This window comes from Myxocyprinus asiaticus, chromosome 3 (genome assembly GCF_019703515.2).
Source record: "Myxocyprinus asiaticus isolate MX2 ecotype Aquarium Trade chromosome 3, UBuf_Myxa_2, whole genome shotgun sequence".
Classification (NCBI taxonomy): domain Eukaryota; kingdom Metazoa; phylum Chordata; class Actinopteri; order Cypriniformes; family Catostomidae; genus Myxocyprinus; species Myxocyprinus asiaticus.
Window position 1 is genome coordinate 22,424,904 of NC_059346.1, and position 17,922 is coordinate 22,442,825.

Sequence of the window (17,922 nt, forward strand, 5' to 3'; positions counted from 1 at the left end):
GGCAGAGTCCAGGGCTCGGAGGGTCTAGGCGGGGTCAGAGGGTTGAAAGTTCCCCTTGCCTGATCAGGAGAACTAAGGGTGGGCACAAGGGCGGGAACCAATTCCAGCTCAAATAGCCCAGTGAAAGATGGCTCTGGAATGAACGAGGCCTGCAACGCTGGTGCGTTGGCCAGAGATGAGCCTGAGACCATGCATGGAGCAGACTGAAGCTTGGCTGTGACATGGCATGGAGCAGGCTCAGGCGTGGCTGTGTAGTGGCATGGAGCAGGCTCAGGTGTGGCTGTGACGTGGCATGGAGCAGGCTCAGGTGTGGCTGTGACGTGGCATGGAGCAGGCTCATGCGTGGCTGTGACGTGGCATGGAGCAGGCTCAGGTGTTGCAGTGACGTGGCATGAAGCAGGCTGAGGTGTTGCTGTGACATGGCATGGAACTCTGTCTCGGCGGCCCTGACGTGGAACTCTGGCTCAGCGACCATGACGTGGAACTCTAGCTTGGCATCTGCCTCCCCCACAGTGAACGTAGAACAAATAATTTTCAGGGCAAGGTCGATATACTGAGCCAGGCTGCGGGTACTCTGACCGCCTGGCATCAGAGAAGAGATTGGCTCATTCAGTCCAAAATGGAAAATGTCTTTGAGGGCTACCTCATTAAAGTCCACCCGGCAGGCCAGAGCGCAGAAGTCCTCCACATAATCCTCCAGGAGATGATTCCCCTGACGTAGGTGTAGGAATTGGATTGCTGGGTACTCGTGAGTTTTTAGATCTGGCTCACCTAACCCACTACCCAGACGACTGCCTATGCACTTTTTACTATGTCAGACTCAGCATCCTGACTAAGGCCAAGTTGTCTGGGGAGGGTCCTCGAGGGAACTTGTGGAGTGGGTGCTGGTAAGCTGTGACTCACCATTCACCATTTGCCCAGCTAATGAGGACAACGCCAGCCCCACTCCAGAGCCCAGCCAGCCACCAGCCTTGCCCGCAACAGACCAACAGCCAGAGCCCACTGCAGACTCAGAGCCCGAGCCTATAACGGAGTCTGACCAGGTGCGAGAGCCGGCACCAACGTCCGTCCCAGAGGGCATTTTAGTGGAGTTCGAGGGCATTGAGTGGCTCCCACCCATACTCCCACCACTGAGGGTGAGCTGAGCCCAGTCCCTGTTAAAATACTTTATGTTTTTGAAATTATCTGATCCCATCCAGTCTCCTCGTCTCTGCTGTTCCTGCCCATCCTCCCACTCCCTCCTCCTCTGCCAAGGCCATCCAATCCCTCGGCCCCGCCCCTGCAGGCTCCCTTCAGCCCCTCAACGCCTTCCACGGCTCCTCCCTCGACACCTTCCTTGGCTCCTCCTCTGATCAGCCAGTTCACCTCAAGTCACCGGCTCGACCATCAACCCCGGTGACTCCACAGACAAGGGGATCTGCCTACCCTTCGCCCTCCGAACCCCGGACTCTGCCTTGGCCCTCCGATCCCTCTTCATCACCTTGCCCTACGTCCCCTCGTCTTCACTGTCGGTGTCACCGGGGTCCTTCGTCCCTCCAGCTCCGCCTTGGTCAGTCGGTCACCTGGCTCCACCTTCGGCTCTACCAGGGACCTCCTTCCCTCCGGCTCCGCCTCTGTCCTCCGATCCCCCAGCTTCACCTCGGTCCTCCGAGCCTTCGGCGCTGCCTCGGTCCTCCGAGCCTCTGGCTCCACCCTGGTCCTTCACATCTTCGGCTACGCTCTGGGCACTGGGATCCCCAGTTCTTCCCTTCGAGCCTCTCACGGCTCCGCCTTCCATGGCTCCGCCTTCCCTGGCTCCACCTTCCACGGCTCTGCCTCCCTTGACTCCACCTCCCTTAGCTCCATCCCTCGAGCTTTCCATGGCTCCACCTTCCTTGGCTCTGCCTCTCATGACTCAGATCCTGTCCCTGCCCTGTGGCCTCCTCCCAGGCCTCCTGATCCTGTCCCTGCTCTGTGTCCTCCTCCCAGGCCTCCTGATCCTGTCCCTGCTCTGTGGCCTCCTGATCCTGTCCCTGCCCTGTGGCCTCCTCCCAGGCCTCCTGACTCTGTCCCAGCCCTGAGGCCACCCCCCAAACCTCCTGACTCCACCCCTGTCCTTTGGTCACCTGTTTCCTCCTGCCCCTCTCCATCTTTAGGCGCCAGGAGCCTCCTTGTAAGGGGGGGGGGGGTCGTAGTAATGTTACGTTCTGTCTCCCTCCTGTTTCTATGGACTCTTATATTGAAGTTTCCCCCTGGACTCCATTTTTCATAGTGCACTGCCCTTATCACCTCCATCTGTTCCTGATTACCCTCACCTGTCTTCAATTCCCTCATTTAGCCCCTTTGTGTATAAATACCTTTCAGTTTTGTTCTTTGTTTGTCAGTTCTTGTTTATGTAAGGCTTGTGATAGTTTATTTAGTTTATGGCACTCCACGTTGTTCTATATCTCCATCTTCATTAAAGTCTGCAAATAGATCCATCGCCTCTTCATCTTCACTACCACAACACGTGTCACTAATGTTTACTAAAAGAAGTGATAATTGATAATTAATACACTTAAAATTAATGATTATATTTTCATCAACATACGAAATGGGTAATCCAAAAGTAATCAGATTATATTACCTGAAAGTATAATCTAAAATATTGTGTAATGGATTACAATTTAAATTGTGTCATTTGTAATCAGTACCTGGTTATATTTCAGAAGTAATCTACATAGCACTGCATGTAAAATTATATTGCATTTAGTTGTGTTTGTTTTGTATTTGTAGTCTTGAAAGTAATTTTCATGGAGAATGTGTGATGAATGTTCTCAAGTTTCAATTTTATGTCACTTAGTTTTCACAAGATTAGGAAAATGCATCTATTACCAACCTGATAGTTCAATGTTAAGTATGTTTGAGATGATGAAAGGGTCTCTCAGACCCCAAACAAAACATGCCATTGTAGTTGATATGCTCTTTCCATCTTCTCTCCCTCATATCCTTCCTTACCTCAAAATTCTTTGTTCTCCACATAAAAAACAATCTGATTCTATTTTCGCAGCACACATCTCTGGTACTTATGATGACACAATGTGACATACAGTACTATGTCTGACCACATGTGTCCCTTTCATAAAACATCAAAGTCTCAGTTTTCTGGCAAATCAGTGATTTGCTGCTACACACACTCTGTCTTCTGTTAGTGTATGCCAAGCTGATTTCCGTCCCAATTTAAGCTGTACTCTCCAGTGTTGCAGAACAAGAGCAGGTTAGGGCATTTTAGAGACCCACTTTATATAAGGTGTATTTAACTACTGTGTGCTTAAGCATTTGATACAGTCTACTTATGTACATACATGTTGTTGCGTTGTGCATTACTAAATCTAACTAATTCTAATCCTACCAGCATTTGATACAATGTACTTATTATGTACATACGTGTTGTTGCATTGTGCATTACTAATTCTAACTAATTCTAATCCTACCCCAACTCTCCTCCTAAACCCTAACTGCTATCCCTAACCATAAACCTTCCCATATCTCAACCTCATTTGCAGCAAATGTGAAATTGTTTTGAGAAATTTGCAGCACAACATGTAGTTACACAATAAATACATTGTATTGTTAGTATTTTAATATTAGTACAGTGTAGTTAAAGACACCTCATATAAAGTGGGACCCAGTTTAGGAACTAGAGTATAGTCATGGCAGTTTACATATAGTGTACCAAGGACAGTTTTCTGCTATATAGTAGACTGATAGCACAGCAAGTGAAGCCTACTGAGAGCTGTCCAAGGGCAGCTTTTTGTGGTAGCAGTGACAAAACCAATATGGCAAGGTGAAGTCAGCTAAGCTCTTGTTCTACAACACGAAATACTCCTGGTCCAAGCCAGCATTATGCTTCCAAAATTAACTTATATTATATCAAAATTTCTAAATAACAATACATTCATCAGTTAGCTGGAAAGTATGTTGTCATTTAAAGTTGCCAAGTGTAATTTCTGTGCCACTAGCGGGGCCAGACGGAATAGCAAAAGTAACTAGATAGTTACAGTTTGTCAAGACAAACTTTGATGTTGGCTTGACAAATCCTTGTCAGACAGACAGACAGAGAGACAGACAGACAGACAGACAGACAGACAGACAGATAGACAGATAGATAGATAGATAGATAGATAGATAGATAGATAGATAGATAGATAGATAGATGAAATTATGCATAGCCTATAGCGAAGCCATAAAACATAATGTCCATGCATGTGGTCTCAGGAGGTTAAGATATAATTGATGTTAAATTTAGCTTGTTTTGGGATTTTAAAAATGGCTATAGCACAATGCACATTTTTTAGCCAGTCTCTCTCTATATAATATATTTTGCCTTATTTAGACATGTTCGTGAAGCTGCTTGCTGGGGGTGGTTTGCGGACAATGGAGCACCTGAAAGCTATCAAGAAAATTACTGTGGGACATTATGTCTGCCAACATTCTGCCAATTTTTGTAGAATGTGGGCAGCATACAAACCACAGTAAATCAGCTAGAAAGACAGAAATATATGTATTGTATTTACACAATACATATATTTTTGTTTACACATATTACACACATAACAAAAATTGAAAATCTCTCTTTTTTCCATTGTCCTACTCTCAGGTGGTGAAGATGATGATTGTTGTGGTGTGTACCTTCGCTGTTTGCTGGCTTCCCTATCATGTGTTTTTCCTGATTCACCAGTTCTACCCAAACCTGTCTGAGCATCCCTTCATGCAGCAGGTCTATCTGACTATCATGTGGCTGGCAATGAGCTCCACTATGTACAATCCCATTATCTACTGCTGCCTTAATGACAGGTAATTTCACCTGGAGTGAAAACACAGTAATTGACGCACACACACACCCTCACACAAGCACATTTAGCTCTTTCCGGAGTTGCTGAAAAATTGGCTATAATTCCATCATTGTTTAAAATTTTGTGCCACAGAACACAATCCATTGCTGTGATGTATTATTCTCTGATGTATCCCATGTATTTTTTTCACATTTACAGGTTCCGGGCCGGGTTCAAGCAAGCATTCCACTGTTGTCCATGCGTTCCAGAGGGATCCTGTGAGGGTCTAGAGCTCAAGTCCACCCGGTACCATCAAACCCAATCTAGTTTGTACAGGGCCAGTCGAATGGAGACCACGGTGTCCTGTGTGATGCAGCCATGTGGAGATGGGCAGAAGGTCACGTTCGGGAGCATCAGAGGGGCGCCTGGGAGGCCGGCAGTTCACAGCCCTTTAAGAGAGCTCACCTCTAATGGCTCGACCACTCGTAGCATGTCTAAGACATTGTCGGAGACGTCCAGCTTTTACTCCACTAACAATCAACTAGAATAGGAGCCCAGAAACACAAGATACCTGTTTGAGGAGAAAAGCCACCATCTTATTCCGAGATGCAATCTTTTGATAAATCCACAAAAATTCTCCCCCAGTGTAAATCTCTGGATTACCTTGAGCAGTGTGTGAATGCGTGTGTTTGTGCATTTTTAGCTGGTATTATAGCTGTTAAAGGAGTAGTTCACACAAAAATGAACTGTTTGATCCAGTCAAGAAAACAGGTCTGAAGGATTCGTTGACGAATCGGACTGATCTGGTTCTCGAATTCCACTCACTGACTCACTTGGTAAACAGCTTCCTGGAGCGGAAGATTATCTGTAAATAATGACTTAAATTTCAACTTTTATTACTTCACAAAACATGGAATATGCAGTAGTTCAAGTCATACTTTATGGACAACTTTAATGTTGCTTTTATGATACTTTTGAATAATTTTTGAAGATTAGAAGCCTTAGTTCTCATTCATTGTAGTCGCATAAAAAAGTTTAAAATACTCTTCTTGTGTTCCACGGAAGAAAGTCATACAGACTGGGAACGACATGAGAGTGAGTATTGATGACAGGATTCACTTTTTGGGTGAACTAATCCTTTAAGTTTTTTAGCTAGTTATGGGCATAAAGTGTTTCTCATTTCAAAATGCTCTGAAAGGTTCAGCTTTCATTCTTGTCGCACTCTATTCATTATGAGGATGCTAATTCTGATTGGGGGAGCATTTACATAGATTTTCTTGGCAAAGGCTTTCTTACCAAATTGATGTAAATGATGTAAACATATTGTACTGTGATGACTTAGTCTATTATTAGGCCTGATTTATTGATCCTGCAATCACTGAAGATATTTCAAAAGTTTACATAAATGGACATGTGACACAGTGGAACAATGAGTCACTATATGGAGATTGAATTTGACCATGTATATTGGTCTCTCATCTTGCTATCAACAAAACAACTGTGTGTATTCCAAAATGTTGGGAGTGTAGTGGAATAAGGTGACAAATATCTCAACTGTTAATACCACTTTTGATCACCATTGCAGCTTTTTTGTGTAACAATGCCCTCAAAGATGACCCACCTGACTCAAATGATATCTCAGCATATGTTCTTGGTTGTTGTTTCTTCAGTAGCTAATGTAGGTGTGGAGATTTTTTGCACACTTCATAGCAATTTTCTTGGAAAAACACATTCAGCCTTCAAAAGCTCTTAACTAAGACTCAATAACAACATGGAGGGCAGAGTTTATGTTATTGAAAATGTCTTTAGTAGCTTCATGGCCAGATAGAGCAGTGATCCAGCATGTGAAATGAGCATGAACAATTTAATTTGCCAATATCATCACCTTGCAGCTCCACTGGCAGATATACAGGACAATTTAAAATTTTCACTTTTCAAGGTGTGCCTGGAAACATTAATGCATGCTGGTCAAAGTTCTGAATGCCTTTTGCCCTGATTCTGTGCTGCTCTGAAGAATAGATTTGTGTCTGAAAAAAAAAAAAAAGTGATGTGCAGGGAATTTTGGTACTAGGGATATTTTCTGTCTCTTCTGTCTGTCTCTTTTTCGTTCTCTCTCTCTCACTGACATAAAAGGGTTAGTTCAACCAAAAATGAAAATTCTCTCATTACCTCATTTTGTTCCATGCCTGGATGACTTTTTTTATTCACAATCATAAAATATGCATTGTTGGGTGTGATCTGATCACAAAGTAATTAGCTACTATAAAATAATTACTTTTAGCCAAAAGTAGTGTAACACATTACATTTTAAATTCTTGTTATCAGATTACAGTTACTGACTTTCAGTTAACTTAATTAATTTTAAGTACATTACTTGGGTTACACATTTCATAAATAATAGTTTTGTAAAATAAATTTCAGACATGAATTATGTTCATATGTACATCTGTTTGTTTTTCTGTTACAGCTGAAGTGGCAACGACAATGAACAAGGAGGAAATATAGACATTATTTTTAATTTGTTGAGTAGAAAAATACAATACCATTATGTAATCAGGAAAAAAAATCTGATTACAATGAAAGAGAATTAAAGTAACTGGTAATTTGTAGTAAACTACTATTTATAAGTAACTTACCCAACACTGAAAATATGTAATGAAAGCAAATGGTGACAGAAGGTGCCATTCTCATTTTGCCTTTTGGGTTCTGCTGAAGAAAGAATGAATTTTCATTTTTGGGTTAATAATCCCTTTAATTCTCTTAACAGTGAAGTGTGTAATTTATCATCAGTATTTTCAAACAGCTATCCCCAATCCTGCCTCAAACTCACGTGGTTGGTGGATTGAACCCAGTATGTACACTTTTTATAGTTGACTGCATATTAAGCCGTGATAGGAAAAAGTAATTTAACATCGAAAAAAGTACACACTTCAGCTTTAATTCAGTTGTTATTCATATAGTATAGGCATTCACACACACGCAAATACATATCCCCCTCACACTGGACAAGGCCAGAGTAAAATTAGCTCTTCAGGTGCCTCCCACATACCAATGAGTTTGTTTGGACATTTACAAACCTGGATACAGTCAAAGCAATATGATACTAAGGTACACAGGATTGTGGGACAAAAGAGGTGATGAGGGGTGAGGGATATATAAAAGTTAAGGGAAGCTATTTGGATTTGGGGGGAGAGGGTGAACACGTGCTGCTGATTTTGACAGGGATGAGTGAACGTGGTGTCCATTTTCCAAGGAGCATTCCGTTCTGTCTCGCTGTTGCATGTTTAAAACAGACCAACTCTCCAGAGAGTTTTTGTGTGCCTGCGCTTTGTGCTTTCATTGTTGTGCTGTGAGTGGATATGAAGGTGACAGCATGCTTGTTATGGTGCAATATGTTCAGAATATTTTGGACGGTAAATGACTGTGATCTGCGTGTGCCTGATTGTTTGGCAGGTGCTGACAGCTCATTCCCACTGTAAATGAATCACACTCTGCTCCAGATCTTTTCAGAGATTCAAAAACATTTTTAACACATCAGCCATACTTTTGCACAATTGCAACTGCCTTCACACACTCTATATATGGGTAGTTGACATTAAATATTTTTGGAAAGTTGATGCCTCATGGGGCAACATGCTAAACTCATTTTGAAATTTATTTAAATCTCCCATGTAGATTTTCTAAGGATGAGTCTATGTACACATGCATCAGACGGATGCTTCTGGAGCATCTCACTTTGGATGCCTTGCATCCTAAACACAGCGTTTTTAGGACACTGTGTCAAGTTAAAAGTAGTTTGACACTTAGAAAAACACATCTCAAGACCCCTGAATTTGGAGTTGTGCTTTGTCCAGCTGTGTTTGAATGCAAGAACAGCATCATCATCTTGTGCTGTCAGTAAGTGTGGTTAGTTGTCTGTACAGTTGGGTGTTTCCTGTACTGATGGAGTTGTATTTACTATCCCCTGCTGACTGCAACTCGTAAAAAAAATAAAGGTGAACTATCCTGATAACGTCGGGGGCATGGTTTATTGCGTATATTTTTTAACGCGTTATTTGTATATAATTAATCACACTGAATTAACTTAAATCGTCAGTACTAATTTAAATACATTTTTATCTAAAAGTTCTTGGACACGTTATACTGTATGTCACCTACCCATACATCTCCCTTTCTCTCCTTTCACTGGCATCAAGTCTGTCTGATCATCACACTCCATACCTATTTGCTCTTCTTATCCCTTTAAGATGAAGGTGAAAGTAAAGAAAGGTGATCACATACACATTTTTTTTTAGAACTGAGTAATGAAGGTTTTGATTGTCTGCCAGCTCGGGTTTGCAGAACCTCTGTGGACTGTGTTTGTGTATGTGTGTGAGAGCACAGGAGGATTTGCTCTTCTCAGCTCTATCTCCCTATAATCAGAGTAATTACCCAAGAGAGGAAAGCACAGAGGGGAGGACAACAGCTGTGTATGCAAGCATTTAGTCACATACTTATCCACCCTCCAGCATTCTTCACAAGTCTCCCCAGGCCATTTTGCATTGCTTCTTAATTTTACTAAAATTTATTTTTAATGTCTTCACGCACACATCTACAGTCAGAGTAATTGTGTGTGTGTTTAGACATACTTCTACATGAGTCCAGCTGGTAGAGTTCATCAGTTATTCAGACAGTAAGACATGCTTTGATTTCTGGCCAGCACAGGAGGCCTCACAGTGGTGTACTGCTGGTTTCGCTGACTTGAAATCTCCTATAACACTCAGATCATTTCATATTCTAATGAAAAAAACAAACAAACAAACAAAAAAAACTGGAAATACTTTCATTAGCATTAATGGGTTATAATGTGGTCAGTCAAGGTTTCTTGCACTAAAAATATCATAATTCAGTTTTTTATGACCATTTTCCACTCTCTCACTCTCTCTCTGATTCTCTCTGCAGAATTTAATGGCCGTTTTATGCTGTTGTCTGCTAAGGTTAAGGTCAGATTTAAATGATCAGGGACCTTGGTACACTGTTAAAGATTTTCTCGTCAAAAAACAGTGAAGAACTGGCAGCAGGTTGCCAGCAAGTTACTGTAAAATTAATGGTGTCTTGCTGTTGCTGAAATTAACAGCTAGATGCTGTTTTTTACAGCTACAGAATACAACTGTAATTTAGCAGCAAATCTACGGTTGTTGAAATTAACAGCTATATTCCCAGCATGCACTGCGACATAAAGAAATTACTTCGATTTTGTACTATTTACTGGTTTATTTTGACGTTGTTTTTGTTGTAGTCTAAGTTACTTGTATTTTAATGTTCAGCTTTTACTTTTTTACGTAAAAGTATGTTTGTTAATTGTCACCACTGTTGCGTTTTGTATGCCGAGAGCTGATTTCTGTGTGTGATAACAACTCCACTTATGCTGTAAATTCATCAAAAACATCAAACACTCAATTTGCTGATATCATTTTGCTGAAATATCCTTTACTGTTTTTGCTCGTATGTTTTTATGTGTAATGCATCACTATTGCCACATAAAGTGCATTTGCAAGGTAGGATCAGATATTCAGTCTGACTTTAGGTTTTGTCTTCCAAGTAGCACAGTGCAACAACTTGTGTTTTACTTCGACACAAATTGACTGTTTGGAAGAACATAGTATAATAATAAACTAGGTCCAAGGTGCCAGCTCAAGAGAACACTAATCACCGTAATGGTGACTTCAAACAAAACACAACTATTGATAACAAAACAACAACACTAATTAAACTAAGATTTTTATTAAGTCTGAATAAAAACTTTTGTACGTGTTTATTTTTTTATTTTCTTTTTCTTTTTTTTTCTTTTTTTTTTTTTTTGTAGCCCCAATGCATTGCCAAAGCATACATACTTATTCAAGTGCAAAGGCTTATGGGTATTTCACCATTATAACCCACAATGCAGTGCTATACTGTTATTTTACTGTGTGCAGGTTGTTGTTGTTGTTGTTTTGTTCTTCACAGTGAGCCTGCTCTTGATCTTCCAGAATGCAACATTTTTAACAGCAAACTACTATATTGAAGAATCACAGTAGATTGCTGTAGGAATTTGGTCATAAATTTACAACAATTTTTTACAGTGTAGAATAAAATCTTCAGCTCCTTTAGAAGGCTATGCAGTTCCACAGCTGCTACCCCACAGCTCGTATTATTAGTTATATGCAGTGTCTGAAATTAACTTTTCCATAAAGAGGCCTGGATTTGATTTTCAGGGGCAGTTGTTTTTGCATTTATGAAGGCACTGTTTCCTAAACATATAAAAACTATACTGTCATTCTTTTTTTTAGATACAGTTTAATCAATTCATCAACATAAGTTATCAATCTGAATGTATTTCCTACTTTCCATAAAATTAAACCACATAAATAAATACATATTGAATTTTGAATTGCAGGGGCATTTTCGCTCTGAGCCCCTCTTCATTTCTGACCCTGATTATCTTTTTTTTTTTTTTTTTTTTTTTTTGAAGAATAGTTGCATCTATTCTACTTCCTCCTTATTCATTCACTGCAACTGGGAGGGCTATGTTGCTGAACTCCAAATCAACATTGTTGATGAGTAAATCTGGACAGTCTCATGTTAATATATTCATCTGACTGACATCAGAAATCCAGCTAGTTTGCACAGCTATTTTTGCAGTTTCAATGGATGGTCATTTTGGTCATTAAGTTCTGAAACTTACAATATGTTTACAAAGCACATGAAACTCTTTTTTTTTTCATTCAAAAGATTGAGGAAAAAAAATTTTTTTAATAAAATTAATTCTGTTAACAAACATTATTACATCACGTACAAAATGCATAACAAGATAATTAGTTTATGTACAGAGAGTTAGAAATGTCATTAAAATTGATTTACTGTATATATATATATATATATATATATATATATATATATATATATATATATATATATATATATTCACAATTATATATTCATTGACTATAATGGCTGTTCATGTTATTGAATGTTGAATTCACAGATTAATCTTAAGTTACCTGTTGATGTGTAAGTTTACCAAGTAAAACAGTGTGTTAAAATACTTTGTAATATACTATAAAGGAATATTATGCTCTTTCTTTTTTACATTTGGTTCAGTTTGACATGTTACCTTTCAAAAGCACCATCATCACCTTTATGGCTCAACAGAACTTTACCAGTGGGCCAAGTTTTGTTGTAATTAAAATAATGGCCAAGAATTTGCTTTCATTGTTGTGCTATATTGTTCCTACTTATTTATGCTTTTGTAAAGGATTTTTTTATGTATATGCTTCTGTATACTCTGTGTAATATATCTGTATTCAGGCCTGTGTGTGACCCCATTTGTAATCTCCATATGTTATTACACATATTTAAGCAAGTCAGTCACGTTCAGCTCGAAAGTATAAATCATATTAATCATTTGTGACACACAAAATTTGCCTTTGAAGTTAATGAGCAGACAGCAAGACCCAAGTCTCTGGCTCTCATAAAGGGTAGAGCTATCAAATGTCTCGTTGAAATTCTACTCAGTTTGTCTGGTCAGATGTTGCGTTGTGCCCTTGTCTGCAGATCAGGATTGGTCTTTGTGGTTCCTACAAGAGCTATCTAAAACAGTTAATCTAAGTCATACCCTGATATTCAACCTCTTTCCTTAAGAAAGTTAAGAGCTTCTTGGAAATGGTGATAAGGACAGAAGCAGTTTAACTGGGATTGACTAAAATGAAGTAGGGAGACAGAGAAAAAAAATACCAAACTTGATAACTCAGACTTGATAAACAAATTGGATAAGGCTAAATACAACAATCAATGGACTGAATCACCGAGTGAATGAGGGAGAAAGAAAAAATAGAAGCACAGATCACTTGGGATTTTACAAAGATGAGGCAAAGTCTGGTCTTCTCTGCTCATGAAAGCCACAGCTCTGACTGAGTTATCCTTTTCCTCTTCGAATCAAGAGCCACATTTCTCTGAGGAAAAGGCAAAGAGTACAGAGGATATGATTTTCAGCCACAGTACACGATGATAAAATGGGATGTCCTGGTAATAAAAATGGACTCTCACGGTGACTCACCTCAACCACCACCAGTGTGCAGCATCCACCTGGATGATGCGACTGCAGCCATAGTGCGCCAGTACACTCACCACACACCAGCTATTGGTGGAGAGGAGAGAGTAGAGTGTTACAGCCAATTAATGGATGGGGATTATTAGGAGGCCATGATTGAGAAGGGCCTATGGGGGAAATTTGGCCAGGACACTGGGGTTACACCCCTACTCTTTACGAGAAGTGCCCTGGGATTTTTAATGACCACAGAGAGTCAGGACCTCGGTTTAACATCTCATCCGAAAGACGGATTTCTTTACTCATTTCACTTGCATAAAAACACAGATTATATACTCCTCAGAATGCATCAACATAATTTAAAGAACATAATGAAACAGTTATGCCAAATTAGGTAAATGAATGCTTTAACAGCATTCAATATATTAATCTCTAGCAGCTGAAGGTGAGGGCATGAGACTGGCATACATGTTTGTAGAACAGCAACAGCACCGCCTACTCTACAGGGGTGAAATAGTTTTTCATTTTTATTTTTTACGCTCTCTGTGTAGGGGTCAGCAACCTATTTGACATGGAGTGCCATTTTTTATTTTCCTGGTCATTGGCTGTGCCGACGGGCGTTTACTCGTGCGATTAACCGAAAGTGAAGCGTTGCAGGCTCGTGATGCACGAATGGTATACTGCAGTCTCGTCACATTTTAACTTTTTGTTTAGCCTCCCATTCAGCTCATGAAAACATGCTGTGTGATCATGAGGAAGGATAACATCAAGATGTAGATTAGAATGCAGGTGCAGAATTTCATATGAATAAAATAGTTTACTCCTCTCTCACCGTTGCTAGTGTGTCAGTGATTACTGTTCTGCATGCCAATGCTGGAAAACGTGCCATAGGTTGTCGACCCCTGGTGTCTCACATAATCATCACGGATTTGGTGTGAACAGGCCTTTAGCACGGGCTAAACATTTGTCTCTCATGGGCCGGATGTGGCCCTGCGGGCTGCCTATAAGGAACCCTGCCGTAAAATGACTGAAAATACGATCATTTAAACAACTTTAAATCTCAAATTATACAGAGTTTAAACAAAAGAATTCATGCAAAATAATAAGCTTCACATTTCTGACTTTAAACCCTCCAAAAAGTGGCCTCATTCACTTCCATTCACTTTCAAGTGCCTCACTGTAACCTCGATTTGTGCTTTTGTTTTGTTTTTTTATAAAAGGAAAGTCGAAATTATTTTTTGTGGTAATCAACATTATGCCACAAATGCTGTCAATTGAGCTTAACTTGTATTGAACCCGGAATATTCCTTTAACTTTTTAAAGAAATAGTTTACTGAAAAAAAAAATGAAATTGTCATTATTTAGTCAACTTCATGTCATTCCAAACCTGTATGACTTTCTTCTGTGGAACACCAGTCATCATTCATTTTCATTGTATGAAAAAAAAAAAATGTGGAACAACATAAGGGTGAGTAATTGATGTCAGTATTTTATTTTTGTGTAAACTATCCAAGTAATGCATAAAATGAGTTCAGTCTACAAACTTTTAAGACCCCTTTATTTTTATTTCTCTTTTACCTGTAATTTCATAAACATGTAACCACCCTGTAGAATTTAGCTGTAAGTGCACAGCACCCAGACAACTAGTATACAGAGCATTTCTTACAGTTCAGTGAGGTTGTCACTTCAAGGACCGTTCTGAATCACAACAATGTATACATTTCTTCTAACATAATCTAGTTGTGTACTTGCCTAAAAGAAAACAGTAGTTTTGGAGTATTTGGTAGCTAGTGATTGACACAGTCTCAAGACCCAAATGCAGAGTTAAAATAAGGAAATTTATTTTTACAAAAACAAACACAAACTCCCACAATGGGGAAAAGCAATAAACAAAAACTACCCCGAAGGGGAAAAAGTAATCCAGGCTGGGGTAGGGGAAACAGGACAACAGCACCGATCGGACAGGGAAGGGATCGTGAACAAGACTGAACATACAAAAAACAGGACCAACCAACTAGACCGACTGGAAAACAAGACAAACTGGCACTGGACATCAAACATGAGGAGACTAAAATAGGGAGAGAAATCAACAGGTTAACAAGACAGGGCAGGTGTGACTAATAAACTAATAGTGGGCAAACAAGGAGGCGGGGTATGACGCAAGACAGAGAGACACACGGTGAAACAGAAACAAAACAAAGCCACGTGTGCACATCGCCAAGACAATAAGGCAATATACGCCCATGCCAACCGACAAACAAGAGGAGAGAATGCGTAGCAACGCCAAACAAGGCGATGCCACGCATTCTCACACTAAAGGAAACCTGAGTGTACATTGCGAGGCAAACACCACGCGATGCATGCAGCAGGTGACAAAAATAAGACAGGACACTTGTGCAAGAGTTCGCATACTGTCTCATCTCGGCAACCATTCATGACAAAGACATAAAAGGGAAATAGAAGAGACTTCAGTCTGATATCATTACTAAATAAATGAATTTACAGCATTGATATTTTATTTTCTAATATGCAATCAAGCAATATATTTATGCTTTGACTCACAATAGCGTTTATATCTGAGACTTAACTAAACACCTTAAACGGACATAAGCGACTGGTTTTCCATTACAAACATTTTACAGTGGCACATTTAGGGAAATCATAACATCATTGTTCAATGATGGACTGTATCATATTTGAAATTGAATAACAAAACATCAATGTATTAGCTATGCCACGCATAGACAGGCTTTAGAATGACGACAAGAATATATATTCTGGCACTGATTTGAATGTGTGAATTCAGCACCCCAAAGTTTTCCTATTTTAAGAATCAACTTTCTCCATTAGCATAATCCATCTATAAAAAAGGTTCACTCAAATTGAGACTGGCATGTTATTTTTCTTCTTACCTTTGAAGAAGTGGACATGCCTAGACATATCCTGCCTGTTTAAAATCAATATTTTGCCTATTTAGCACCTACAAGCCCGTAAGAGGTTAGATGGAGACACTAGCTGTCACGGTCCTGTCACTCTGTCAGTCGGGGTTTTTGTCTGACAGGACCGTGGCATTCTCTTCCCATGTCTGTCTTGTGTTTCGTTGTCTGTCTTTGTGTGAGCGCATGGTTTTGGTTGTATCCCCTGCTGTGCGCTCTTTGGTCCGTCTTGTTTCATGTCGGGAGCATGGTGTCTGGATCCTGACTTCCTCTCTGGTTCTGTTTCAGTCTGTGTCAGGATCCAGACACTCATGCTACATGTCTGTCTGTTATTGACGTGAGTGCATCATGCTTATTTATTCTTGGCAGCATGCACTCACATCAGTAGTTTATGTCTGTCTCTCGTGAACATGGGTGCGCCACGCTCGCGTTGCACTGCACGCCCGGGTTGCGAGCTGTCTTCATGTTGTGCTGAGATGTCAAGAAAGAGAAACTAGAGAGACACTCAGGCAAGTTAGTTTTGTATTTATTTGATATTTTCTCTTCCTCACTTCCTTCTCTAGTTTAAATTCTGACAAGCCTGTTGTCCTAAGGCAAAGTTTCAACCAGCTCTTAAAAGGTTATTCTCACTCTCCTTTCTATTCTCTATCTCTTTGAATAACCATCTCTTCACCTTTCTCTCCCATTTTCCTCTTTACAGTGGGAGAATGTGAAGTGTTTGAAATGATCTGATGTCAGATATACACTATGTAGCATATGGCTTTGCAATGTAACATATGGCTACAGCATTGATGCGAACAGATGCAGAAGCATCATGCACATTCAAACAGATTTAGGAGCCAAGTTTATTTTAAAAAACTGTGATAATTTACATGATTAATGTAGCTAAAAATGCTGTGGCAGAAATCAGCCATTTACCTGTTTCAATTTAGTAAGTCCGATCATGTTGACCTAGAGCAGATCCTTTCCTTTTAATTGAAAATTGCATCATCATCCACCCAGCCTCATGCTGCTCGAAACTCATAAGGGTTTTTTTTAACCATGGACCTCAAAATGAGCCATTATCAAAATGTTAAAGCTTTGCTTTCCAATGAAAATCCATAGCCATCACTGGCTGCTAATTTATTTTATGTTTTTTGCTTGTTTAAAAATAAAAATTAGAAAAAAAAAAATAGTATTAAATATAAAAATTACAATTTAGTTCAAGATTTTAACCCAGATCACCTTTCACATAATAAATAAATAAATAAATAAACATCTTACTATTTATAGAATAACTGTTAAGTTTTACTATTAAGTGGTAATGTCTTATCTCACCTATAGAGTACCAAGTAAGCCAGGACTGCCATTGGTGCCCCCTAAAAGTGTTTATGTATTTGCACGTGACACTTGTCTAGTCCTAAGATTGTCATGTTTACTTCTAGAATCAGCCATGATTTTCTTTGTGAAAACCAGAAGAGTGAAAGTGTCACAGTCTGTCTCCCTCGTGTTTCCAAGGACTATTATTTTGAAGTGTTCCCCCCGGACTACGTTAAATTGCCTCTTGTTGACAGCGCATGTGGAATAATGAAGAGTGCTTTGACCATACAACAGTATGAATAGCTCTTTGTCTTTTTTGCCACTTTATCCTTTCTCCTTCTCAGCATAAAGCACAGCAGTCAGAAGTTTACATACACCTTAGCCAAATACATTTAAACTCAGTTTTTCACAATTCCTGACATTTAATCGTAGAAAACATTCCCTGTCTTAGGTCAGTTAGGACCACTACTTTATTTTAAGAATGTGAAATGTCAGAATAATAGTAGAGAGAATGATTTATTTCAGCTTTTATTTCTTTTGTCACATTCCCAGTGGGTCAGATGTTTACATACACTTTGTTAGTATTTGGAAGCATTGCCTCTAAATTGTTTAACTTGGGTCAAATGTTTTTGGGTAGCCTTCCACAAGCTTCTCACAATAAGTTGCTGAAATTTTGGCCCATTCCTCCAGACAGAACTGGTGTAACTGAGACAGGTTTGTAGGCCTCCTTGCTCGCACACACTTTTTCAGTTCTGCCCACAAATTTTCTATCGGATTGAGGTAAGGGCTTTGTGATGGCCACTCCAATACCTTGACTTTGTTGTCCTTA

General features: G+C 39.8%; 1 protein-coding gene across 1 annotated transcript in view; it reads left to right on the forward strand.

Annotated features, from left to right (window-relative positions):
- The window catches only part of tacr1a (tachykinin receptor 1a), a 48,358-nt gene extending 36,234 nt beyond the window's left edge, over positions 1–12,124 (forward strand). The window contains exons 4-5 of the mRNA XM_051677908.1: positions 4,619–4,815; positions 5,013–12,124. Coding sequence (XP_051533868.1) covers positions 4,619–4,815; positions 5,013–5,343 — 528 coding nt within the window. The 3' untranslated portion in view covers positions 5,344–12,124. The remainder of the gene's footprint in view (positions 1–4,618; positions 4,816–5,012) is intronic.
- The last annotated feature ends 5,798 nt before the right edge of the window (positions 12,125–17,922 follow it).